Here is a 26,607-nt window from a genome sequence, read left to right as displayed (position 1 = left end):
GCCTAGCTCACAGCAACCTCAAACTCCTGGGCTCAAGTGATTCTCCTGCCTCAGCCTCCCAAGTAGCTGGGACTATAGGCATGTGCCACTACATCCAGCTAATTTTTCTATTTTTTTGTAGAGATGGGGTCTTGCTCTTGCCCAGGCTGGTCTCCAACTCCTAAGCTGAAACGATCCTCCCACCTTGGCTCCCAAAGTGTTAGAATTACAGGCGTGAGCCACCACGCCCGGCTGCTTGTACCTTTTGGTTATTGTGAAAAATGCTGCTCAGAACACGGATACGCAGATATCTCTTTTGGTCCCTGCTGTCAATTCTTTTCATATATACTCAGAAGTGGGATTGCTAGATCATATGGTAATTCTATGTTTAATTTTTTGAGGAAACGCCAGACTGTTTTCCATAGCAGCTGCACCACTTTACGTTCCCACCTACAGTGCACAAGGGCTCCAATTTCTCCACATCCTCACCGAAGCTCTGCATAAGTTGATTCTGCACATGATTTTGCATACTTGTTTAAGTCCAAAAAGAGTATTTATTTTAACTCTTTCTAAAATGTACCATTTACATCCCTGTGTTCTTAATCAAGGCATGTGCACAGCTGTTTAAGGATGTCTCAGGTAACAGTCTGGGTGATAAGAGTGATGTCTTCTCCAGCAACTCCAGGACGATGTGGTTTTTGCTCGTACACTTAAGGCCCCAGATTCTTGTAGTCTTTCTTTAAGATTTGGGTCTACTCAAAAATTTTTTTCTTGTTTTTTTTTTTAATTTTTTGGTTTTAAATTTTCTTTTGTCTTTTCCCTCACTACTGGGTTGTCAGCTGCTACTTCTTATTGCCAGTATTGAGCCCCTTCTTGTGGCTTCCTACTATGTCCCTACATATATATATATTTTTTTTTGAGACAGAGTCTCCCTCTGTCATCCTGGGTAGAGTGCCGTGGTGGTGTAATCATAGCTCACTGCAGCCTCAAAGTCCTGGGCTGAAATGATCCTCTGGAGCACTAGGATTACAGGTGTGAGCCACCACACCCGGCAGCCTTCTATTTTCTATCTGTTACAGAATTGAAAAGCCAGGTTACTAGAACTGCTTGTAAGACAAAAGCCTTGGGCTTTAGCACAAGGGCTTTGGGATAGTTATTTCAACTATTTGAGCATTTTCCAGTTTCTTCTAGATGGGTGGTGTGAGTTTACACAGCTGAGATTTCTAGAAATCTGAAATAACCTAAACACAAAATCTGGTTCCTCTGGACCATCTTAGGCAAAATTTGAATTCTCTGGTTCTCAGTTTCCTGGAAATGGGTACAAATGCCTATACTTCCAGGGTGGTCATAAGGTTTAAAGGTGAGAAAGTCCACAAAGAGCCAGCCCCGTGTCCAGCACACACTCGGAGAACAAAGCTATAATTAGTGTGGGGCTAATTCTGGGCTAAGCCTGGGAATGTCTTAGGCTCCTGGCAGCTGTCCCTCCTGGGCTCCGAGGAGCTGCTCTGTCCACCTCTCGCCATGCGGGTGGCCTGGCAGCAAATCCAGCTTCCAAGGCATCTCATTATCATTGGTCCTCAAATGGAAGTTAATAAATAGACCAACACAGTAAGCGCTTGAAGAACGAGTCCAAGAATATCTCAGAAAAAAATCCCAAGTACAACATGAACTTGGATGAAGCCATAACAACAACCAGAGAAGCTCTGGCCTGCAGACCAGATATTCTGATTTAGAAAAATAGAAGGAAAAGAAGGATGCCACGAAGCCTCAGCAATCCTGCCGTTTGATTAGGCAGGAACTTTACGAGAACATATGCAGAGGCAGTAATTAGGCCCGTGGCTTTGGAAGAGAAACAGCCGAGATCATAAAACACCAAAGGGAAGCCAAGCGTCTATTTAGAAGCTGGAGTCGGGTGGAATGCGCAGGTCCTCGGATTGAACAGCCAGAAGAATTCCGAGTTTCATCACAAATGGGCACTGACACAGCAAGTGGTACCTTTGCATTCTGTTTCATAAGCTGGAGAATCTCAGCATAACAATAGGTCTGGATGATTCCCCAAGGGGAGAATGTGCTTTAGGAATGTTAAGCCCATACTTCCCTGGTCATAAACTCCCTCCCAGATGTATCTGCCTGACGCTTTTGTGCTCAGAGAGCACCAATAGCCATTCTCTCTCTCATTTTAAATAGAGTGTCCTGGGAGAGGAGGGCGGGTCTGGTGACTCCTGATTTTTCAGGTGTGAAAATAGAGTCCCAGGGGAGCAAATGACTGGTCCCCTTTTCCCACTCAGGGAGGAAATAAAATAAATTGGCTTTCATGAGTTGGCCCCAAATCAGTGGCCCTATGACACTGTTTCTGTTGCTGTTGTTCTGGGGGGTGTGGTCACGTGGGGATACTACTGTAGCGTGTGTTGCTTGAAGTAATAATCTTTGGAATATCTTTTTTTTTTTTTGAGACAGAGTCTTGCTCTGTCACCCTGGCTAGAGTGCCATAGCATCAGCCCAGCTCACAGCAACCTCAAACTCCTGGGCTCAAGCGATCCTCCTGCCTCAGCCTCCCGAGTAGCTGGGACTACAGGCATGTGCCACCATGCCTGGCTAATTTTTTTCTCTCTCTATATATATATTTAGCTGTCCATATAATTTCTTTCTATTTTTAGTCGAGACAGGGTCTCAAACTCCTGAGCTCAAACAATCCGCCCTCCTCAGCCTCCCGGAGTGCTAGGATTACAGGCGTGAGCCAACGCGCCCGGCCTGGAACATTTCTTTGCAGGCCAGGGTTATACCCACACTTGTACTCACTGTCACAGGGGCTGACTTACACAGACAACTGCTATCTGATCCTCAACTATCACCCTGTGGTGGAGAAGGGTGTCCCCTCCCTCACGATCTCTGACACCCCCACCCACCCACCTCCTCCAGGCTGAGCAGCCCCTTAACCCCCCCAGTCCTTGCCTCCAGCAGTGTGACCGTGAGCATGAACCAGGGCGGAGGGCAGCAGGTGTAGCTGTCGTAGTACCACTTGCGGTCAATCTCCCGGGGCAGGGTCTCATAGGCCACGTGGCGGATCAGTCGCTGCGAGAGACTCAGCCCCTTCTCCTCCAGCAGGGCCTTGCTGCTTAGCCTGCGGTTGCCCTGCAGGATGGCCTGGCGGAAGCTGTTGGAACGCTTGTTGCTCATCTGTGCAAGAAACGGGGTGGGGAGAGGGTTAGAGGTGGGGCCTGGGGGAGCCCCCCACCCTGTTCCCAGCCAGCATGTTCCTTAGACCAGGCCTAAGCCCGTATCTCCCTTCCTGCTGTGGGAGTTAATAAGAAGCAACATTCACTGAGCTCTTGCTGTGTGTCAGGGATTCTTCTAAGCACGTCACATGTTTTGGCTCATTTGATACTCGTGATTCTACCTGTTAGGTAAGGACCATAAATATCCCATTCTACTGGATTAGGAAGCTGAGGCACAGAGAGTTTTAGGAACCCACCAAGTTCAAACTCAGTATGGCTCCAGAGCCTGTATTTGTATTCACTGTATCTTCCTTCCATCCACACACTCATCATCCATCCATCACAGTTTACAGAGCAACTACTAAGTGTCAGGCACATTACCAGACAGGGGACACAGTGGTGCTTAAGACAGACAGGTAATCAGCAATCGTAGCTCAGAGTAATGGCTGTTGCAGGAGTACACATGAGGGAGTCCAATCTGGTCCCAAGGTGGTCAGGGAGGGCTTCCTGGAGGAGGTGGTATCTGAGTGAGAACCAGAGTCTGCCTGACCCCAGGCCCTGAGCTCTCTGCCTTCCTCAGAGCTTCCTCCCTGGTGAGCCCCTTCTCCATCTGGTCTCCAGCACAGCCCTGCTCATATGAACAGACAACGGCTGGCTGCTCCAGCTCAGATCTTCAACAGAGAAATCCCAACAGTAACAAGTAACTTGCTGTCCTGAGCCCGCACAGAGGCTCCACTGAACCCTGGCTGGAGAGAAGCCGCTCCCAGGCCCAGAGTGGCCCACTCTGCCCTGAGACTGAGCAGGGCATCTTCTTGCAGCAAACACACTGGCGCTGGGGCTGCCTGTGCAGTCTCAAACCCGTGGCCTGGCCTTTGGTGGCACTGCTGGGCTCCATGTCACAGGGCTCACCTCCTCAGCCCATCCCATGAATCCTGACTGTCTCTACCTCCCCAAATCAGCTCAGCTCTGTCCCCTGCCCTCCAAGAGGTCTGCTCCCCGGGTCTACTCTGAACAGCAGTAGATTCCTCCACCCCCCAAAGCCCCATGGCAGCTCCGTGCAATCGTGCCCAGTGACAGGCTCAAGTGGTGCCGGCTCCCCCATCACTAGTGCCTTTGAATTCTAGGAGCCTGGGGCACTTCACACAAGTCATCTCACTCTCGCTCCCTGCATGGGTGACACGAAGAGAGGTGACCAGCTCCATTTCACCAAGAGGGAAACTTCTGGTCTTGTATTAGTCCTGCTTGTTCACGCAGCTTCCACTGAAGTCACATGCATCCCGCTGTGGGTGAAGTGCTGCCTGCTCCCCCCCACTGAATCCCTCGCCACAGTAGCCCCCAGATGGCATAGCATTAACTCTCAGTGACAGGGAAGTCCCACCCTGAGATACCAGGCCACTGGGCAGGACTCATGGGCCTCCCTTCTCCAGGCCCATGGGCGTCGTCCAGCAGTCTGATGAGTGCTGGCCTGAGCCTCCCAGCACCCACTCCCCAGCCCCTCTCCTGCCAGCAGTACCCCCTCCTCCCAGCCCTCCATCTGGGTGGAACTGACCCCACTCTCAGCTCCAGGGCTGGGGCACTGATTGGTCTGAGTCAATCCACCCATCCACTGACCCAACCTAGGCCAATGGGAGGGAGAAAAATCTCAGGCCTTGTACAGGAACTACCACCAAAAAAAGGCCTCTGTCTCTCTTTCTGTTTCTCCACGGTGAGGCCTGAGGGCACGAGGGCTGGAACAGCTGCAGCCACTTGGCTGCCACAATGGGAGGGTCTGGGATTGCCAGGGGCTGCCTGGAGGACCGGCTGACACTGCAAAGGCAGAGCCTGAGAGACAAAGAGGAGATGGGTCCTGGGTAGCATCCGCTCATCCGCGGAGGCCCGATTGTTTCGATGCTGCAGTCCAGCAGACCCCTTTGTCTCAATCCCTTTAATGCGTCTAAGCCACAACCCCAAAGAGGCCCTCCCGGCGGCAAGGGCCCCAGAGCGCTCACCAGGTTGACAAAGTCCTGGTAGCAGATCTGCCCGTCTGCGTGGCTGTCGGCGAGGGCCAGGAGCACCTCCCTTTTGTGCGGGTCCAGCTTGGCACTGTGGCTGTCCAGGAGGCTGCGGAACGTGCCTGTGCTGATGTAGCCCGTGTTCCCGGGGTCGAACTGCGGGAGAAGCACAGGCAGCAGCGGGGTGAGTGGGCCACCGCCCTCCTGGCACGGAGGTGGCTGCCCCGTCTCCTCCACCACAGGCTCTGTCCCCAGCCCTCTGCCAGCAGAGACCCAGGCGGAGTCTGAGAGGTTTGCAAGGCCCCCCTGCGAAATACCCAAACAGGGCACACCCACACCCACACCGCCGGCAGGGCTGGCAGGGCCCCCCAAAGACACTCTGCTTGGCTGGTTTTGTTTTGTTTTTGTGCATGTGCATGCATGTGCATGTGTGTGCACATGTGCGTGTGTGCGTGTCCATTTTACACCATGCTCTCTTGTCCTCTGAGGCTTTGCACACGTGGGTCCCCGGCCTAGGATTCCCTGTCCTCCCTCAGTTCCCTGGGAGACTCCGACTCACCCTTCCTGACCACTCAGCCGTCCCCTTCCCGGGAGGCTCCCCTCAGACGTGGCCTGTTCTCGCTGCGGCGCCCCCGTACTTTGGACAGACCTCCAGCTCCAGCCCACGCCGGCCCTTCCCTGGCTCCTCGCAGGTTGGTATCACAACTTTACCCCTGGTGCTGAGCACAGAGCCTGGCCTTCTGGGCACTCAGATGAATGAATAGTGGACATTCAGAGGAACAGACGGGCACTGATCTTCCGTGAAAAGCTTCATCGGCTCAGGAAAGGCCGGACCACATTCACCTCTCTCTGAACCTGCTGTCCATCTTTCCCCACGGAGCCCACCCAATCCCCCAACACACACACCCTGCTAGGAAATAACGCTGACCGCCCCTCGGGCGTGCCGGGAGCTCTCCTGTCCCCAGAGTAGCTTCCCCATGCAAGACTCTGCCGCAGACCAGACATGCTGCTGTGAGGTGCTTAGATTTTAAAGGGCAAACAGACATTGGGGATGTGTGTGTGCAGGACGAGGAGGTCTGGAAGACCAAACCCATGTTTTCCCTTTTTCTAGATAAGGTCAATGAAGAATATTTTAGGAAAGTGGATTCTGTGTGCAGCCTTTCTAAGACAACCCAAGAGCAATAGTCAGGAGTCCCACTCACAGAATATTCCAATTCTCCCCAGAATCCAACAAGAGAGGACATTTATTGATTTTTTAAAAAATGTTTTTAGAGACGAGGTCTCCCTCTGGCACCCACGCTGGGGTGCAATGACACGATCATCGCTCAATGCAGCCCCGAACTCCTGGGCTCAAGTGATCCTCCCACCTCAGCCTCCTAAGCAGCTGGAACTACAAGCAAGTGCCACCAACACTCGGCTTGAGGCTTATTTTAAAATCTGTATATCCCCCCCACCTTCAAGCCAAAATACCAGGTTTCAGGGATGACACCTAATTGATTCACACCACCAAGTATTTCAGGAAACTCACCTACCTGCTCGCTACTCCATAAAGATCTTTAAGAATAAAAACACCTAATGTTTGGTGAGAGTTTTCATGGGGCCAAATACTGTTCTAAGCATTTTATGTATATAGTTCCTTTGACCCTGACGACAACCTTATGTAGCGGGTCCTATTAACATCTCCATAGCACAGAGGAGGAAATAGGGGCACAGAAAAGTTAGCACAGAGCGGGTAGACGACCTGCCCAGCAAGTGGCAGCGCCAGGACCCCACATCCAGGCAGCTTAGCGTTGCCTCTAAACCACGCCTGGCGGCCACCAACTTTTAACCTCCAAGGGCTGCTCTTTTGCTCAGAAGCAAAATTTATGGACAAAAGCAGCTAAGTGCAGACCCAGGAGAGGCAGGGGCTCCAGGAGTCTAACAGTACTATCGTAAACAGAGATTTTTAAAGTAGGAAAGAACCTCAAACAGCACCAGTTCCGACCTCCTTATTGCTCGATAAGGGAACTGAAGCCTAGACAGGGAAAGGAGCAATGGCAGCCAGGCAGGGTCTCCTTCCTTGGTCCCTGGGACGCCGCCCCTATCCCTGCAGGCCACGTGTACCAACTCCCACTCCATCGCAGTAGGGGCCCTCCGGTGCTGGGTGGGCAAATAGGGGTAGGGTGGGGGTGGGGTTGAGTCCTGGGAAGCTCTACAGCGGGCACTGCAGGGGGGCAGGTGTCTCTCCTGCCTCAGCTGGGGGAGAGAGCACAGTGGCTTTGCAGGGACCAATCCCCTCCCAGGGGCTGCCTCACAGGCTTGGGAAGGCTGGAACGGGGAGGGTGGGGGGAGGCTGGGTCAGGCTCCAGACAAAGAACCACCTGCTCTCCTCCCCTCCCTCCCCCTCCTGGGCTCCCTGCTGTAGCCCTGGTGACTCCTCCAGCCCCCACCCCCACCAGGGCCTGCCCGCCCTGCCCCAGCACAGGACAGGCTCCAGACTGCAGAGAACAAGCTGGAATCAGGCCGAGTTTCGTTCTCTGCCAAAACTCTACCTTTCATGGCAGGGCCAGACAGGCCAGACAATGGGGGGTCATGGCTACCCTAATAACAAGGCCCCAGGGATGCCGAGGATGCCTGGGGGGGAGGGAGAGGCAGGGAGGGCAGCTGCCTGGGCTCCGTGAGTGCACACAGGACACCTTTCCACCCCTGCCCCAGCACCTGGGAAGAGGAGGGCAAGAGCAGGCACTGATTGTGGCCATGGGGCATGGGGGTGGGAGACAGAGAGAGGGAGACAAAGGGAGAAGGAGACTCAGAGACAGCGCGTGTCCTGAAGGCAGGAGAGAGGTGGGCCCACGGCCCCAGAAGGAAGCTGAGAGCTTCCAACGGCGGCTGCACCCCCCACTCAGGGGGAGCTAAGACAAGGCTAAGCCAGTCTTGCCTCGGCCACTCACCAGGGTTGGTGCGATCTCACCTACACACAGGCTGAGTGGTGGCCCGGGGCAAAGGCAGCCTGGCAGCTCACCAGGCCCGGGGGCTCCACAACCTGCTCCACTTGCCTGTGCAATTCAAGTGGGCAAAGCCCCCGCAAAGCTGGGGAAGCGTGGCTGACCCTCTCCGGGCAACCTCTACCCTTTGGCCTCCTGCACAGCCCGCTAAGGAGGGTGAGATCATACCAGCCCCGTGGTTTGGAGCCTGGGAAAACAAGCCCTATAAATGCAGTCTCCTCATTAATAACATGCTGAAGGTCCTGCAGCTCCCCTGCCCCTGCCCCCAGATACTCTATGATTCGCCCACTTTGGCGGAGGGCACTCAGGATGAGGTCTGGGGCTGTGAACAGGTTCTGGGGGAACCCCACAGGGAGCCAGGCACCAGGGAGCTGCCTCCTGAATGGGGCCCAGCGTGGAGGGAGGGCTGGCCATGTCCACATTCAGCCGAGAAGAGAATGCTGAGTCGAGGGAGGAAATGGGCACGGTGTGGAGCCAGCCTTGAAAAGAGCTCCAGAGGCTCCGAAGGGACTTTGATTTAATCCCACCAGTACCCAGCACCCAGCCTAATCCCCCAGGTGGCCACTTCTCCCCAGCCTGGGGCCTCGCACACACCCCCCTCCCCACCTGCACCCCTTCCTGGGACACTTAGTCCTTGTAGGCTGGGGAAACAACCCACCCAATTCTCTCCGTATTACTGCCATCTGGGGCTCCTTCCCCCTCTCTGGGGCAAGGGGGAGGCGGAGAGTTCAGAAAGGAGCCCCCAGCTCCAGCTGCTGTGCCATCTTGGACAGTTCATTCAACCACCCTGCCTCAGTTTCCCCATCAATCAAGTAGGAAAAATCCCTTCTCAGGGAGTTGTAAGGGGGGGGGCCATGCCTACCCACATGCATGTAAGCGTGCCATATGTGAATGGCGGACAGGGAAAGAGAAATCCACAGCCCACACAGCCCACGGGGGCAGCCGGCCTTCTATTGTGGAATTCTTGCGCAGTCAAGGGGCTGATGGGAAATTCAGGGTCAGGATGGGGGATCCACGTGGCAGGGGTGAGGTGGGGCTGGGACCATTTGGATCTGTGCTGTCAGCAGTTCCTGGCAACACTGGGGAGAGGGCAGCAGGTCGGGAAATCACAAATCACAGTCCAGGAGATGGGAAGGAACACTGCGTGCTACAGGGTTCTAGGGGCTGTGGGGCCTCCACGGCCCAGAAGTGGTGGGAGGGGATTGCTGAGCAGCCCCCCAGCCCTGCTCGGGCAGAGCAGCTCCACTCTGAGCTACTTTCTATATTGGCCTTCTGCATACACCGGCTGCGCACCGCCACAATCAGAGCTGATGTGTGGAATGTTTGCTATGTATCGGGCACGACCTCACCGAAACCTCAGGCCACCACACATCCTGGTTTGCCTGGGACAGTCCTGGCTTGTACCTGTTGTCCAAGCCTGATTATTAGCAATGCCGCCTTCATTCTCAAAATGTCCCAGTTTGGCTGACAACTTGTGTGGTCCCACTCTATTTATTAATCTTTTTTTTTTTTTTTTAAGTAGAGATAGGGTCTTGCTCTTGCTCAGGCTGGTTTCGAACTCCTGAGCTCAAGTGATCCTCCCACCTTGACCTTCCAGAGTGCTAGGATTGCAGGCATGAGCCACTGCGCCCAGCCCCACCCTATTTAAACCTTACAGTAACAATACTATTGCTAGCTCCATTTTACAGGGGCAGAAACCGAGGCACCGAGAACTGAGTCACCCACGTTTGAACAGCTGGTCCTTGGAGCAGATGGATTCACACCCAGGCAGAGGGGCCCAGAGCCTGCACTCTCTCTCCTCATTAGGATGCTGTGGCTAAAAAGAGTTTGAGAGACCCCAGAACAATCCTCTTATCTGTTCTTCTAACACATATTTACTAAGGGTCAACTGAGGCCCAGACATCACACCCATTTTATGAGGAAACAGGTCCAGAGAGCAAAATGAGCAAAAGAAACTAGCCCAAGGTCAGAGAGCAAGTCAGTGGTGAAGATGGAAATAGTTCAGGGTTCCTCACTGGGGTGGCCACCCCCAGCCTTGCTCTCCCTTGTTGTTCTGTCCTGTTCAGTCGTACGAAATGTAGCCCCTGGAGAAGGGTTTCCAGTGCGTAGAATACCAGGCCTAAGACGGTACGTGAAATGAGGATTCTGCGGTCCCACAGTTTGGGGACCCTCTTTGAGGGGGGCAATGCACAGAACCACGTTGAAGGCTCTGCAAGGTCTTACAGTGGAGAAACCTGTCTGATTTTGTTCAGCCCAGCGTTTTTCAAACTTATTTGGCCTTAGATCATAGTATTTTTCACAGTAATGCTGTGGAACACTCTTTGGGACAAAAGCATGCGTCCACAGGCGAGTCATGCTTCCCTTTTGTGAAACCTGCCCCTTTGTCGGCGGTTCAGAGCCAGCCTTTCGCTTCCATCTCCCGAGTGGCACCGGCTCTCAAGGCAGCTGACTCTTTGCTGGAGTCCTCAGCAAAGCTAGAAGTCAGTGGGATCCAGGCCCAGCCGGAGGGTTGACTGGGGACACCGGGCCCCAGGAGAGGCGGAGGACTCAGAGACTGGCCCAGCAGGCCGCTGAGCTGAGCTCTCAGGGAACACACCCCGCTGGAGCTGGGATTTGCCGGCTCAGCACCCAGGACAGCAGCACTGCTTCTCCTGCAGCCTGTGAGCTGGCCAAGGCTCCAGAAGTTACCCAGCAGCAGGAAAGAAGGGAACACATCTATTTTATATCTCGTATGTACGTGTGATTTGCACACATTGCATTTCCAGGACAAACACATGTCTGGTCCCTGTTCCCAGGGCTTGAGTTCTCTCCCCCAGGGGACCCGCTCCCCCTATCCGTGATCTGGGAACGCCCAGGACCTCGGTGACAGGTGTGAGCACTCTTAAGGACCCAAAGGCAGCACCCAAGGCCAACGAACCAGCTGCCATCCCAGTGAAGACCTCTTGGGTCTGGAAGGTGGGGACCTAGGATCTAGAGCAGGTTCCCATCGGGTCCCCATGTCTCCTTTCTGTCCACCAAGGCAGAATGAGCCCTGGGAAATGACACAGGGCATGTGTGCTGGAGGCAGCTGTCCCTCCCCACTGTGGCGGGGGCCAGGGGGTGACCATGGCTCATCTGCTGGCTCCCTGCATCATTACCCGGCTTCTGAGCACAGCGGAATTAAAGAGGCTGCCCAGGACTCTATGGCTCAGCAGAGCTGTCCCCACCCAACAGCCAGAGCCCACCAGGGAACTCTGGCCCATTCACGGATATTTACAGCCCCATAAATTAGGTCCAGGCTGCAGCTGCCAGGGTCAGGAGGGGAGGTTATGGGAGCAGGAGCTTTCTCTGCCAGTTCTCCTTTCTTGCAAATGAGGATGCTAATTCGCCCCATGGAGAAAAGCACCTTACACTCTTCCCCTGACCTTTTGATACTGACTTTCGCAGATATTTTATGGTTTCTATTCTCACACCAACCTAGAGTAAGTTAGTCCCATTTGACAGATATGGACACTGAGGTACTCAGAGACATGTCACCTGCCCAGAGGCTCTCCCAGGGAGTAGAACAGGGCACCATCTGGCCTTCTGCAAGCTGGGGCTGGAGTGGATTTTCAAAGACCTCAAGCCTCCACGGAAAGGAGAGAGACCAGCTCCCAAAGACCAGGTTCTGACCCCTCTTGTCCTCCAGCCTCCCCAGATGGAGACATGAGGGGCCCTTGTGCTCTCTGCTCTCCTGGGATCTGGCCGGGCCAGGCCCCTGACAGCTGGAGAAGCGTCATTGATGCCGGGATTCCCAGTTGTACTGTTTCTGCTCTTTCAGCTGCCACCACAGGGGGCTGAGGGAGGGCAGCTCAGCCCTCTCAAGGGGCTTCCCCCAAAGCCCAAGCCAGACTCCTGATCACCTCTCTCCATAAGTCAAACAGGAATCCCAGGCTGCGTAGGGAGCCGCAGCACTGCCCCGAGCAGAGAAGGGGGCATGCTGGCCTGAGTCCAGGCTGAGCTGCTGGACAATCGGCATGTTTCCAGAGAACCACCTAGCTCTCCCGACTCTGGGCAGTGAGGGGGAGAAAAGACCTCACGCCTTCTCTGGAAGGCAGGAAGCTGGGGTTGGGTGGGCAGTGAGGGGTGGGGGACTGCCTTTTTCCACCCTGACAGCCACCCCTGGGAAACCCTGCTTCTCCTCCTTCAGCCCCCCAAGTCCCCCAGCCCACAGATGACTCCCCTCCCCATTCCAGGACTGGCCCCTGCCTTTGCCACACCACAGACTCCGAGGAGGTCTTGGAGGCTGTGACTCAGAGGCGGGCCCCAGTGTACCCAGGAGGAGAAGACCTAATGCCCATGCTGACTCATCCGGCCCAGCCCGACAGCTGCCTGGGGACAGAAGCCATGTCCCAGCCATAAAGCCCAGGAGTCTCAAGGGAGCAGCAGGCAGGGGGAGGGGGAGTGGATGGGAGCAGGGAGGGAGGGCTGCCATCTGCCCCCCTCTCCCCCGCAGCCTAAATCCTGGCCCCTGCTGCTTTTCCTGGAAGCCATCAAAGGGTCCCTCTGGTCCCCTAGAAAGAGAGCTGAGAGACCCAGGGAGGAGAGGAGAGGGGTACAGCACAGGGTGGGTGGGATAAACGGGCATTCAACGGCTCCTTCACCTCCGTGGCCCTTCCGTCTAGCTTCAGAAGCCACCCAGAAGCCTCACGGGCAAACACACGCAACTGCTGTAGAGGGTCCTCCTTTGCTCTGTGTCTTTGGGCAAGCCCCACCCCCTCAGGCCTCAGTTTTCTCCTTTGTAAAGAAGAGGCAGCACCACCGCCCTCACAGCCCTGTGGATAACAAACAGATATGCACGCGGCCAGACAGTCAACCTGTGCTCCCTCAAAGGAATACTTACTGACTCGAACCTGTATCTTGCTTCAAAAAAGCCAGGGCAATGGGGATGGGGCTACCCCTAGTTGCTCACAGCTCAAGACACACTTGGACTCATTTCCATAGCACAAGATGGTGCCCTGGACCCAAATCTCATGATCGACCACCACCTAACGGTCCAGCAGGAACTGTCCAATCGGAACACCAGACAGAGAGCAAGGCTGGCCCAGTCCACCTGGTGGCCAGATGCCTCATCTTCACTCTTCACCCTCCGCCATGCCCACGCTCCCCAGGCAGCCATTTGTCCAAAAACTTCTCTCCTTTCTCTCTGGAAAGCTGAGGAGCAAAGCAGCTTGATATGGTAGAAGGAACCCAGACTGGTGATCTAGACACTTTGATTGAAGATCTAGGTCTACTATATGGCAGTGCCCTTTGTGAACACAGTTTTTATTTCCTTAAATTCCAGTAACATTCAACAATATGTATTAGGTGCTCACCATACACTGTGCCAAGGACTATACATACATGATCCCATCTTCGCAACAACGCTGAGGGGAAGGTATTATTCTAGCTACTTCACAGATGTGAAAACTGAGGCCTGAAGAGGTTACCTGGCTCACCCATTGTCATGCAGCAAGTAGGAGCAGAACTGGGACTTAACCCAGATGTGTGTCCTCTCCACCTGCCTTTGTTACTCCAGGTACCAACTAAGCAAATGGGAGTCTGCAGGGCCTGGGGGCAGAAGCAGTTCAGACAGAGAGCAAAGTTGGGCTCTGGTCCCAGCTCTGACACTACTGGACCAAGTGACCTTAGCAAGCCACTGACTTCTGTTTCCTAATTTGCAAAATGAGCAGATTGGGCAAAATGCTTCTATCAACCTTCTAATAACCCATGGTCCTTGAGGTGGCAGCACCCACACGGTGGCAGAGGGGCCACCATGAATGTGGTAGCACCACAGTCAGAGCCTGCTTCTGGAGAGGTTATTTTAACCCAAGACAATGCATGCAGGGCTGTAGCGCGACCTGTCATTCACTCACACGTGTGTGTACCTATCATGTCAGGCAGGCAGCCAGGCAGCGTCCCATCTTGAATCCCTTGGCCCTACCACCCAACGCTATCAAATGCATTCTGGGGAGCGGTCAGGGATAAAGGGTTAACTCCAGCATGACTGATGGGGTCAGCGGGGCAGGAGCAGGGGGGGCAAGCTGGCTTTGTGGTGGAGCGAAGTGCACAGCCTCGAGTCCTGGAGGCCACTTGATAAGGGGATGGGGCTGCAGAGCCTGAGCGAGGCCTCCAGTTAAGCCCATGGCTTTGTCCCTCTCTGGGAACTTCGCTCTGCTAGTTAATCGTGTGTTCTGGGGGCCTCGGTCAATGCCGCTGTCTCTGGGGCAGGTGTTTTCTCTGCGGCTCCTTGCTAATCCCTTCAGCGGTCTCATCCGAACCTCTTTTCAGCTCCTAGAACTCCAGTAAGCCAGCTTGCAGGAGGACTACAAATGAGGTGGGTGTCAGGGTCAGCCAAGAGAAGACCTCCAGGATGGGGGGAAGGGGGCTGGGCAGGGGAGTCTCTGGGGGAAAGGAAGCAGAAAAATCCTCTGGGCTCAGAAGCGGCTCTTTCTCGAGGAGCTTCCTTCCCCATAGGAGTCTGGATCTCAGAAGTGGTCTTTGTGCTTCTCCCAGCAAATTCTGATTCCTAGTCAAGAGATATTTGTTGAATGTCCCCTGGGAATTGGCTATTGCACAGGGAATTTCCATTTCCATTTAATTCTCACAGTCACCCTGGAGTTAAAGATTATCACCCTGGGATGAGTCGAAGTGGCTCATGCCTATAGTCCTAGCACCCTGGGAGGCTGAGGTGGGAGGATCGCTTGAGCTCAGGAGTTCAAGACCAATCCGAGCAAAAGCGAGACCCCATCTCTATAAAAAATAGAAAAATTAGCGGGCTGTGGTAGCGCACACCTGTAGTCCCAGCTACTCAGGAGGCTGAGGCAGGAGGATCGCTTGAGCCTAGGAGCTGGAGGTTGCTGTGAGCTATGATGATACCATTGCACTCTAGCCCAGGTAACAAAGCAAGACTCTGTCTCAAAACAAAAAATAAACAATACATAAATAAAAATAAAGATTATCATCCCCATTTTACAGAGGAAGAAACTGAGGCTCAGAGAACCTAATGTAATTGCTCCCAATCACAAAGTCGGTAAGACTTGAACCCAGATCTACCTGACTCCAAATCCAAGGTTCTGCCCCCAGCGGCCCACCTAACCTGCCCCATGTTCTGTTCATAGCACATGTTTATAATTGCAGTGGGATAGTCAACACCTGTCTGCTTTCTTTCTGAGAAATTAGCAAGACTGGGGCCTCTTTTTAGGGTCTAGGAAATGCACACTCCCCGTGGGAAGGGGAAAAGGAAGATATAATCAGGTTACTTTCAAGTCTTCCTTTTCCCTCTTGTTCTTTTGAGCTTAAAAGCAATTGTGCTTTGTGGATTTAACAAAACTGTGCTCCAAACCCTTTTTGCTTATTAAACATTCGGAGATCTTGGAGGCATTTTAAGGGTGAACCTGGAAATGGCTTTTCCAACCTATGAAGCCCAGTCCCATATTTGCCAGTGACCCACTATTTGGCCTTTGATAAAAAAAAAAAAAATTTTTTTTTGAGACAGGGTCTTGCTCTGTCACCTGGTCCTTGATCAAATATTTGACCTTGGATCAAAGCTCCCTGGGATTCAGGAAGAGACTGAGATTGAGACCATCAAAGCATAATCTGAAAAAGAGGAGCTTGTCAGAAACCTCTGGAACAAATATAAAGCAATAACTAAAGGGTACATTACCTGTGCAAAATATCAGTGGCATAGATCAGAAAGAAAAAATAAAACCAACACAAATAAAAATTCATCAATTGACAACATTTCACAAACATTGTATAAAGAAAGAGTTTCTTCGTAAAACATGGACAGGAATAATTGTCATAGCAAAAGTAGTAGGAAATAGAGGGGCATATTTAACGAGATCTAGAGAGGGATGGAAACTCTCTCGGGCCTGAAGCAATAGGAAGAATCAAGAAGGAAAACCCAACAGATTTGATAGAAAAATAAGTTATTTTTACCATAATATTACACTATGACAACAGATTGATATTTACGTTAACTTCAAAATACATTTAAATATTAAGGAATAAAAAAATTAAGTAAATATTTAGGAAAACCATCAAGATCCCAAATATATGAAATGATAATTCCATCAAGGAGAAGTTCAAATAGGAAACGAACACATGGAACATCGGGGGTTAAACTGATGACCTGCAGGTTTCCTGCCTTCGGTAACTTCTGGGCCCCGTGGGGAGGAGCTGGGAGAGTGAGGAGGGATGGCAAGGCTTGGCCCTCCTACATCCCTGCTTGAGCAAACCAAAGGCCAGAACACCTGGTGGGCCAGGGAAGCTGCCAAGGGACTGGGTCACCTGCTTTTTTCACCTCCAATTCCCACAAAAGGCATCTCGGCCATTTAGTTGAAGCATGACCACATAGGATGAACAAGACCAATGTCATGGCTTCAAGCCCATGGGGTCCACTTAGCTTCATGCTGGGTCAAGGTTACTCCACATGCTGAAGAACCAGACGGCAGAGAGGGATTAGTCCTATTCCATCTCTAACACCTGGAAAACAGATCCCAGCAGATCCCAGTTTGAAACTGGGTGACCACTGGTGTCTGCTTGACCCAGGAAGGGAGGAAAGACATGCCTCCCATTCCACTGACCTCAAGAAGGTGAACTCCGGAGCCACATTTGCTTGCACGGACTCTGACAGGTGTCATGTCCCATTACCACGGTTTGACCTGGTAGGGCTGTCTACTTCTGTATGAAATACAGGAGAGGCTGCCTCCCCTTCAACCAAACTTTTCTTTGCTATATGTACCAAGTTCAACAATCACCAAATCCTATGTTTAGGCAGGCCCAGAGGATGAAGCAAAAAGGATAAAACACTTCAGCTTTCGGAACAACCTGGCATCCTTCCAAGGTTGTGTGTCCCTTTGTGAAGCTTCATGCCTACTCTTCCTTCAGCCCTACAGAGGGAATGGTCGAGGGACAGCTCAGCAAAGTAGGAGGCATGAAGGCAGAGGGACGAGACATCTGCCAGACGTCAAACCCACGCTCAGGAGCAGCTCTCCTCAAACACCCAGCACCAAAGAAAGGAAGATGATGGAAAAGGATTCTAATGCCGCCTCAGGGATGGGGAGAAGACATCAGACAGAACTTATTGTAAAAAAAATTGTCCAGAGTAAGTTTTGGTAGTTTCTTTCCTAGAATTAATTTTTTTGTCTGTCCAGAAAGGTTGGGCCTCCCAGAATCAGGGAGATACTCTTTGTGACACCCAAGACCACCTGCCAGTTGGAAAAACTGGATTTCATAGACCACTGGCTAATATTAGGTGCTATGCACTCTCTCTGCTCCCTCGAGTTCCAAATTCTTCCTACTAAAGTTCACCTCCATTCACCCAAATGGTTTATTTCAAAATGTAAACACACACCACAGAAGGACTGGCAAAGGAAATTAATCAAATGAGAAAGACACAGACAGAGAAAAAAAGAATGATACACTGTGTTCTAGGTTTTCATTCTAAATCTGGCAGGAGGTGTGAAGGGCTGGCAGCTTGGTGGTAGTGGCAGCAGTGGCGGCAGCGGGTCCCCTCCTGCCTCGGGGCGGCAGGCCAGCAGCTGCTGTGCTCTCAGGAGTGGAGGGGGAGTGGGTGGCACTCAGGAGCCAAGGGAGAGATGCTCTATCCTGTCAGGATGGGAGCGGGTGGAAGTTCCTCAACCACAGCCAGGCCTCGTGGTCAGTGTGGGTGGTAGCCCCAAGTGCTCACCCCAGGCCCCTCACACTGCAGTGCCACATCTTCAGTCCCCCTCGGGCATCTGCACTTGGCTGACTCCTCAAATGGAACCTGTCTGAAACCGAAGTTGTCATTTTTGCCAACCCCTACCCTCACAGCCTGATGTTCCCTTTCCCTCCTAGGTTCAGAATCTCAAAGATAGACAGGTAGTTCTTCTCTTCTATTTAGGTCTATTAAGATCTTCCATTCTCATTGTCATCTTCCAAGTCAAGGTCCCTGTCATTCACTGCTGCAGGCTCCTGGCTAGTTTCTCGTATCCTGCAATCCATCTCACCCCTTCCCACTGGCACACAGGAGTTTTCTGAAACATGGCTCGGATCTCCTAAAAACCCTGCTAAAGAACTTCCACAGGCTTCCCCTGCCTGCAACCTGGTTCAAGCTACTTTTTCAACTTTGTCTCCTTCTCCAACCCAACACATTCTCTCTGGCCCAACCAGACCAAGCTCTTAAAGTGGCACAAACTTCATGGCACAGCCATTCTCACTCGAGGACTGCAGCACTCACTATCCTCCCATGGGAAGAAGAGGGAGAAGGAAATACACAACAGCACCCAACGTGAGTCCCAAACAAGGAAGAGAACCATTTCCTCGCTGAAGGTCAAATGTCCATCTCCAGATTCAAAAGCCAACACTTGGCACTGCTGACTCCATTTCTTACACCTATGCTCCAGGCATTGCAAATAATCACATGCTAGTTCCCCTCTGTGACCTCCCAGCACTCTCCCACCTGTACCTCAGAATTAAAGAAACAAAATCAGCCTTCACAAGAGCCCATATTGTGAGTCATCTGCCCCATCCCTCACCCAGGATGGTAGAGATTTTTTTTTTTTTTGAGACAGAATCTTGCTCTGTTGCCCAGGCTAGCGTGCTGTGGCATCAGCCTAGCTCACAGCAACCTCAAACTCCTGGGCTAAAGCGATCCTCTTGCCGCAGCCTCCCAAGTAGCTGGGACTACAGGCATGCGCCACCATGCCCGGCTAATTTTTTCTATATATTTTTAGTTGTCCAGCTAATTTCTTTCTATTTTTTAGTAGAGACAGGGTCTCGCTCTTGCTCAGGCTGGTCTTGAACTCCTGACCTCGAGCGATCCACCCGCCTCGGCCTCCCAGAGCTAGGATTACAGGCGAGAGCCATGGCACCCGGCAAGGATGGTAGAGATTGGACTTCAGTGATGGCCATGGTGGCGGTAGAAAGGGAGAGGGATTATCAACCCAAGCCCTTCCCCCTGCTCCCCAGCCCCCCAACCCCCTACTGCAATCACCTGGCAGACAGAGAATTTCCCAGGCATTCCATGCACATTGTCCAATTTCTACAAGGCATAAACCCAGCTCTGCTGGAGTTAGAAGGAGGTGGGAGGGAGGGATCCTCTCAGGGGCGCCCACCGCTTTCTCCTGATACCTGGAGAGCAGCGCCCCGGAGACGCACTAAGCCACACCCCCAGCCCACGTCACCGTCTCCAGAGCGTAGAGCTAGGGAAGCCCACGCAAGCAGGGAGACTGAGACTGATTTCAGGGGGAGCTGGAAGGCAGGGGGGGATTTAACTGCTCACATACCTGATCAAACAGGACTTTCCAGTGCTGGCAGAGAGGGAGGCCATGCAGGAGAGGAGGAAGAGGAGAGAAGAAAGAAAGACACACTTATCACCGAAGTCTCTGTAGCTCCCTGATGTTTCTGACATAGCCTCCCAGCTGCTGCCCAGGAGTCACCACCAGGCTCAGGGACTGGCCACAAGGGACCCCGGAAAACCCGGGAAGAGCTCCCCAAATGACTGAGCAAAGGGCAGAGGCTCACAGTAGGGGATGGGATGGGGGTGCTCCTGGGGGCTGCAACGTGGGTGTTCCTGGTTCTGGGACAGGCAGGCAAGGGATGAGAACATGGGTGATTCTCAATAATTACCAAATAAAGATGTCCAACTATGTCCAAGCATCTTTAATAATTCCTGCTGCCTATAGCCTATGTCCACAGCTACTCCCAGGCAATTCCAGCAGACCCTGCTGCAGCGGGTCTCAGCTTGCTGGGGGCCAGAGACCTCTATTCAGCAGAACTAACCCCTGTATGAACACTAACATTTTCCTGCAGGGTTTTTTGGGGGGAGGAGGGAGGGCTTCCGAATGCGCTGAAACCTACCCCTTCTCTTCCAAGGCTGAGTCTAAGTGGTGAGTACATGAGATTCTACAAGGGGTTTAGGACCAGAAGGAAGTGATTAGGTTCAGCCACGGAAGCCAAAGACAGATCTTAGACTCCCCCCAGCCCCATTCAGACTTTCCAGCTTTGGTTTTGTAGGTTGGGGGGCCTGGTTTCACTTCCATCTCTTCAGCCCGAGGGAGGGATGGGGCAGGGCAGGGTGTCTGCCCAGTTTTTCTCCTCTATTTGTAGGTTAACCCCGGGAGGGAGAGGCTTAAGAAACTCCAGTTCCCAGGGCTTCCCAGTGCCGGCTCCGCCAATGGCTCCCGAGGCCGGAGGGATGGAGACCCGGGCAGCAGACGGCGGGGAAGCTCTCGGGCAGCCCCCACCCCATCCTCGCCCAGGGGACCGTCCCTGGCCCCAGCGCGGTCTTGGACTCCTGAGCCCCCTCTGGGAGCAAAACCGCTCCCAGCGCTCCTCCTCTCCCTGCTCGGGCCGGGTTCAGGGACAAGGACCAGCGTGAATTTCAATCAGTGTCGCGACAGGGCAGGTGTCGGGCGGGAGCTAATCCGGGAGCGGAGGAGGGGGTCGCCAGACTGGTATGCGCTGCCAGGGACCGGGGACCCTGCGGCGCCCGCTCCCTCCCCGCGCTCGGAGAGCCCGCAGGTTGCGAGTGGGAGGGGAGGGGGAGTCACTGCTGTGACGCCGCCGCCTCTGCGGGAAAACGCCGTGTCCCGGGCACTGCACCAGCTGCGGGAAGGGGGCTCCCGCGGCCGACGGGTCCCCGGCGCAGCAGCGGAGGCTGTGTCCCTCAGGGAAGCCGCGGGAACCCAAGCGGGGAGGGGGTGGAGCGCGTGCGTTTCGGGGAGACCGGTCCCTCCGCCTCCCTCCCTCCCGCGGGGACCCGGCCAATCCGGGGCGCTCCCGCGTCACCTTGAAACCTCCAAGTTGCCCCGGGGGGCGAGACGGGGGCAGCTCTCCCCCCGGTACCCCCCAGAAAGTTTGCCCGGGCTGGGGAGGGAGCACTCACGTCCTCCGGCGCCGCGGGCAGCCGCTCCTCGGCCTCGGGTTCCAGCTCCTCGATGCGCTCCGCCTCGGCGCAGGCGGCCACTGCGGGGCCCGGGCTGGGGTGCTCGCCCATGGCCGAGGCGGGGTTCAGGGGCGGCCGGCGGCTGCGGGGCCCGTCCCGGGGCGCTGGGCTAACTTTGCGCCCGGGCTGCCGCGCCGCTCGGGGGGCTCGGTGCGTGCCGCGCCGCCTCCGCGCCAGCCCTGCCGCCCGCTCCCGGCCCCATGGCCCCGGCCCCCGCGCCGCCGCCGCCGCCGCCGCCCGCCGCCGCCGCCTCGCAACCCCGGGACACCCGGCCTCTCCGCCGCCAAACTTCTCGGCGCTCGCGGCCCCGCCGGCCTCCGCCTGCGCCCCGGCCCCCGCGCCCGGCTCCGAGGCGAGGGCGCCCTTGGGCCGGCCCGGGCCCCGCCGCTGCCCGCGCTCCCTTCCCGCTTCCCGCGGCCCCCGCTCTGCGCCCGAGTCTCCTCCTCCCCGCGGACTCCTCGGGGGCGGCGCGCGGGCGGGGGCGGGGCTGCTCGCGGGGACCGCCGTCCTCCGCCCCACCGCCCCGGGCGCCACCACCCGGGCCGAATCGGTCAGAGCGGCGCGGCCCAGGGAGGAGGGAGGGCTGCGGCGGTGTCGGCGGGGAAGTGGCTGCACTGCCCGGGGCGGGCACGGGGACTGCGCTGTCCCTGGCCCCATCGCCGGCAGCCTCCACTCCGGGCCCTAGGTTATCTCTCCCGCCGGGGTAACGATCTCTTGGAGGCGGCAGATGAGTGAAGGAGACAGAGCGAGGTTTTCACTGAGTTGGCAACGTCAGGGTTAACTAGGAGTGACTCGGCGGGGGTGCTGTGAGGACGGGATCCCCCCAACCACCCTCACGTCTCTTCACTGCAGTCTCAGATTCCGGGAGGTCCCGGGAGGCCTAGGGATGGGAGAAGACAGATCTTCTTGGAGATGGGGGGGGACCCTGGGCCCCAAACCCTAAGCCTTGCCGTCCCTACACCCAGAGTTATGTGACCATCCCTGGGCTTCATTTGACCACATTGGCAAAGGTAAGTCCAGGGAAGTGCCCCACCTGTGAGAGGGCAGGTAAAGAAACTAATGCAATCAGGAATGAAGTTAATGAAAAGGCGTAGGGGGTCTTTTAAAGGGAAAACAAAAACAAAAACTGATGTTTTTCCCTGCAGGAAAGCCCCCAGGAGGAACTATCTCCTGCAGTAGAGGCTCTGCCTGTAAACGGTGCCAGTGGCCAGCTGGGACAGGTGTCCAGCTATTCCCAGGGAGGCTCATTCTCAGCGAAATCTCTCCAGCCCCACCCCCACCCCGTCAGTCCCCGGCCTAGCCCACACCAAGGCTGTCCTTCCACTCCCCTTCCCTTCCTCTCCCCACCGCCCACTCACTTGCCTTTGCCCCTCTCCCTGCCTCGCAGAAACAGGCTCTTTTCCATTAGTGAAAGTTGCAATTAATGCCCGCATCTTCATAAAGCAAGCACATCACCCTAGCCCCAGGATCTGACCTGTGACCATCTCACTCAGCAATGACTGCTCCCTTAAACACAGAGAAGGAAATTAACTCGATTCTAATTAGGTGAGTTTGCTACAGACACCAATTTTCATCTCGGTTTCAGAAAGTGTGATCATTTCAACTATTTTTGTTTCTCACCATCCTCCTCCCCATCCCTACTCTACTAACAAGTCAAGATCCTGCCAAGATTTCCTTGTAAATAAAACTGTCTGCATGGGGTGCGATTTTGAAAACAGCCTTCAGGGGACAGAACAGAGGGTAACTCCTTGGTGGAATGAAGCCCAGAAGGCTTAGCCGATGCTGGGGGTCCTGGGGTCAGTGTCGCTGCCTCCCCCAGCCCCTGCAATCATGTGCATGACCTGTATGGGTGCATGACCTGCATGGGCGCTGGCTCTGTTAAAGGTAGATCTCAGGGACCGCAGAATTGGCCAGGAAGCCTGGTTCCAGGGAAACTGGAAGGAGAAGGGCACGGAGAAGGGCTGGCCACTCTGCTGGATGTCCAGCAGCTCTGGGCATTGATCTGACTGCAGCTGCCCCTTGGATCCTGCCTCTTCTCCAGCCCAGGGACAGCTCTGATCAACATACCCAACTCCATCGTCTCTTTAGGTGGAAGGGACGGTTCAGTCCCTTAGTTTAGTCCCTGAACATTTACGGAGCTTCTACTAAGTACCAGTGACAGAGCTTTGGGAATACAGAGGTGGATAGGACCCAGATCCTGCCCTCCAGAAACTGATAATTGGGGGTGACAGCCATGTTCAACACAAAGATTAGTCCTGGATTCAAGGGAAGCTCATGGGGTTTGAAGTCCAAAGGAGGGGGTCCCTGTGGGCCCAGGAAGGCCTGCCAGAAGATATGTGCCCAGAACCAGACACCGTGGGAAAGGCATAGGAGAGGGGTTCCAGGCAGAGGGAACAGCCCCAGCATGGGAAGCAGCATTATTTGGGAGGCAAGCCACAAGCAATTTGGCATGGCTCGAAATTAGAGCAAGGTGCCCAAGGTAAAGAGCCCAGACTGGAGGGGAGGTTTGTGAAGGGCTGTGAGTTTCATAAGAAAAGAACTTGGACCTTACCTTAAGGGAAATGGGGAGCCATTGAAGGATTGTGAGCAGGAGAGTAATATTTTAAAAGATCCCTCTGGCTGCAGTGTGGAGCCTAGATAGGAGGGAAGTTGGCCTGAACATGGGGACATGGAAGGTGCTGTCCAAGGAAGAAAGAGGTCATGAGAGCAGCAGCAGCTAGAATAAAGGGGAGAAGGAGGATCTGAGAAGTGTCCAGAAGGGGATGCTGTTCTTCCTTTGCTATGGTTGTTCCCTCTACCTAGAAACTCTTCCATGGTCTCTACCTGAAAGTTGCCCCATCTTTCAAGATTTAGCTCAGTAGCATGCTCCTGCCCCTCTGAACTGAGTTTGACCCCTTGGGGCTTGAGCTGTTCTTCCCCAGGCTCTGGTCCTGTTCTGCATTGACTCCTGGCACCCGTCCCAGCTGGCCACTGGCACCATTTACCCCACCTTGGCAGACAGTGTTCCCAAAAGTCTCCTAAGAAAGAATTCCCGAACTTTCACCAAAATCCTCCCTTTAGGAAACAGCTTCCTTCTCTCCGGCCCCTGCTGGAAGGAGAATGGCCATCTGGACTTGGAGACTATTAGGGCAAGTTGTGACATCCACCATCCTCTGTGAACCTGAGGCCACCCTCTCACCCGTTGTCTTCGGTGTTGCCCAAGCCTAGCTAGCCAGCTCACTCTGCCCCTTACCCTCCAGGTGAATCTGCAACTAGGTACGACCCACTCCCCAGCAGGCAGTGGGACATGAGGCCTGGGGCCCATGGCCTAGAAACCTCCAGGGCTGGGAATGGTGGGGCTACCAGATCACTTTCATTCCGATCTATCCACTCTAACCTAAGACAGCCTAAGGACTGGCACGTTCTGTACCATATCAGGGACAGAGGAGGGAATGGACATGACAGCTCCTCACGTTCACTGAATGGCTGCCATGGGCCAGGCACTCATAAACACCTCGGGGTGTGCTGTGCACGGGCCCCACCCTGGGAGAAGCCTTGGGGTCTAGTGAGAGATGACAGCAAACTCATTGGCATTTATACCCTGCTCTTCCTTTCATAAGTGCTCCACACCTGTGACCTCTTTTAAAGTTCCCCAAAAGACACCCTGAGTCAATACAGAACAGCTCAAAAGCCTGGGAAGAACAGTTCAAACCCCAACGGGGCAAACCTAGTTCAGAGGGGCAGGAGCATGCTACTGAGCTAAGCCCTGCAAGGTGGGGCAGCTTTTGGGTAGAGAGTGTGGAAGGGTTTCTGGGTGGCGCAGAGATAGGAAAGCCATTGACCATATTGAGAACCGCTCAGTGGTTGAGCACAAAGTAAGGACGGCAAAGGCAGGTGAAGACGACCGCGTCTCAAAAGTCCTTGCGTGCCAGTCTGAGGAGGCTGGACCTCACCCAGTGGGCAGCAGAGAAGCATTTTGGGAAGATGAAGCCGGCGGCAGCTCAATAGCGCCATTCAACTAACAGGTCGTGAGTGCCCGTTATTGGCCGGACCCTGGCAGAGGTGCTGAGAACACAAAGGGGATAAGACCCAGGCCCTGGCCTCCTGGGAGAAAATTGGATAATCCTCTAATTACAGCCAGGGGGATAATGGGGAGGAGAAAGGGCAGAGCCTTTGGGAGCTCTCTCCAATGTGCCCTCCAAGAGAGGGAGGAGGTGTTTTAAGGACCTGATGTTCTGGACCTGGGAGCGGGGACAATGGGCTGCCACTGAAAAGCCAGGAGCAGCTGCTGGGAGAGGTGGGGGGTGAGGGGGGCTGAGCACTTTATTTGTGGATACCTGGAGCTAATGAGAAGCCAGGGGAGAAACATTAAGGGCTGTAATTACTGCTCAAAGCAAATGGCAGTGCCCAGAAGTGGGGGGGCACGGGGGCGGACAGGGGGTGACTTTTCTCCCCTTTCGCTCAGGCCTCTTCAGCAACAGTCTCCCATTCTGACATGGCCCCAGCCAGGCCCACCCCTCCGTGCCCTTTCTCTCTCTAAAGCCAAACTGAACCCACGCTGACCCCAGCAGTGCCCTCGCCCCACCTGTAGCTGCTCTCTTCTGAGAAGCCGGCAGACCAGCCCTGGGCTGCCGCCGTTTGCCTGCCTGAGATGAAGACGTAAGTTATTTTTGACTGAGATCCAAGCCTGGGCCCTGAATTCTTTTGTCTTCCAGGAATCCCCCAGTCACGTTTGAAGTCTGCAAGTCCAAACAGCAGACGTAGCTCAGGGAGGTGGAATCCAGCGGCCTCCATCTCCTTCTCCAGCGTTCTTCCATTATTGCCTGCCGTCTGCCAGATCAAACAGAGCGAGACTGCTAAACGGATTTTTTTCCCCTTTCGTCTCTTCCTTTCACTCCAGGGCCCCCAATTTTCTGAGTCACTTAAATCATTATAGAAAGATGTCTAGGTTCACAGACCAAACCCTTTCAAAGAGAGGCGTGGGCATCCAAAAGTTGAGCTCAGAAAAGCCCAGAAGAAACTTTCCTGGTCCTAAGATTTAGCTGATCATACATTCAGGGAAACAGCTGCTTTGCCAGGTCTCACTTTCCTTCCTTGCCATCTCCTTGGGGCTTGGCTGGTCCCCCGGGTCCCCTTTGTGAATTTACTTTGGGCCCCAACACGTCTGTATGACCCTCGCTTATGCTGGAGGTAGGTCCCCGTCTATCTCGTTAGTAAACATCTTGTTCAATCTTGTGCGCCTCTCTAATGAATGCTCTCCCCCACAGAGCTCTCCCCAGCTCTCCAGCCCAAACAAACACCTCCTTCCTCTGAATCACTTTTTTCTTTTGCCTTTGCATTATATTATCTAAGTTTTATTTTCCTGATATCAGAGTGTACCTGCCTTGAAGGGGAGGATTATGGCTTATTCAATTTTGCATCCATCACAATACACCACGTTGCATATTGTAGGAACTGAGCAAATGTCTGTTTAATGAAAAACAGAGCATGCCTCTCTTGATATGACATGAAGTCTAATTACATAGTTA

At 54.1% G+C, this 26,607-nt stretch overlaps 1 protein-coding gene across 2 annotated transcripts in view; it reads right to left on the bottom strand.

Annotated features, from left to right (window-relative positions):
- RHBDL3 (rhomboid like 3) overlaps positions 1 to 21,159 on the bottom strand; it is a 40,562-nt gene extending 19,403 nt beyond the window's left edge. Inside the window, exons 1-4 of one of the 2 annotated variants that reach the window (XM_045525453.1) lie at positions 21,041 to 21,159; positions 19,440 to 19,463; positions 5,183 to 5,341; positions 2,932 to 3,156 (exon numbers count right to left, since the gene is read on the bottom strand). In XM_045525453.1, coding sequence (XP_045381409.1) covers positions 2,932 to 3,156; positions 5,183 to 5,341; positions 19,440 to 19,463; positions 21,041 to 21,151 — 519 coding nt within the window. In that variant the 5' untranslated portion in view covers positions 21,152 to 21,159. The remainder of the gene's footprint in view (positions 1 to 2,931; positions 3,157 to 5,182; positions 5,342 to 19,439; positions 19,464 to 21,040) is intronic. The other variant, XM_045525454.1, reaches the window with a different exon arrangement.
- Between the last annotated feature and the right edge of the window lie 5,448 nt (positions 21,160 to 26,607).

This window comes from Lemur catta, chromosome 15 (genome assembly GCF_020740605.2).
Source record: "Lemur catta isolate mLemCat1 chromosome 15, mLemCat1.pri, whole genome shotgun sequence".
NCBI classification, from domain to species: Eukaryota; Metazoa; Chordata; class Mammalia; order Primates; family Lemuridae; genus Lemur; species Lemur catta.
The sequence above is the reverse complement of the archived record's forward strand: the minus strand, read 5'-3'. Positions and strand labels throughout refer to the sequence as shown.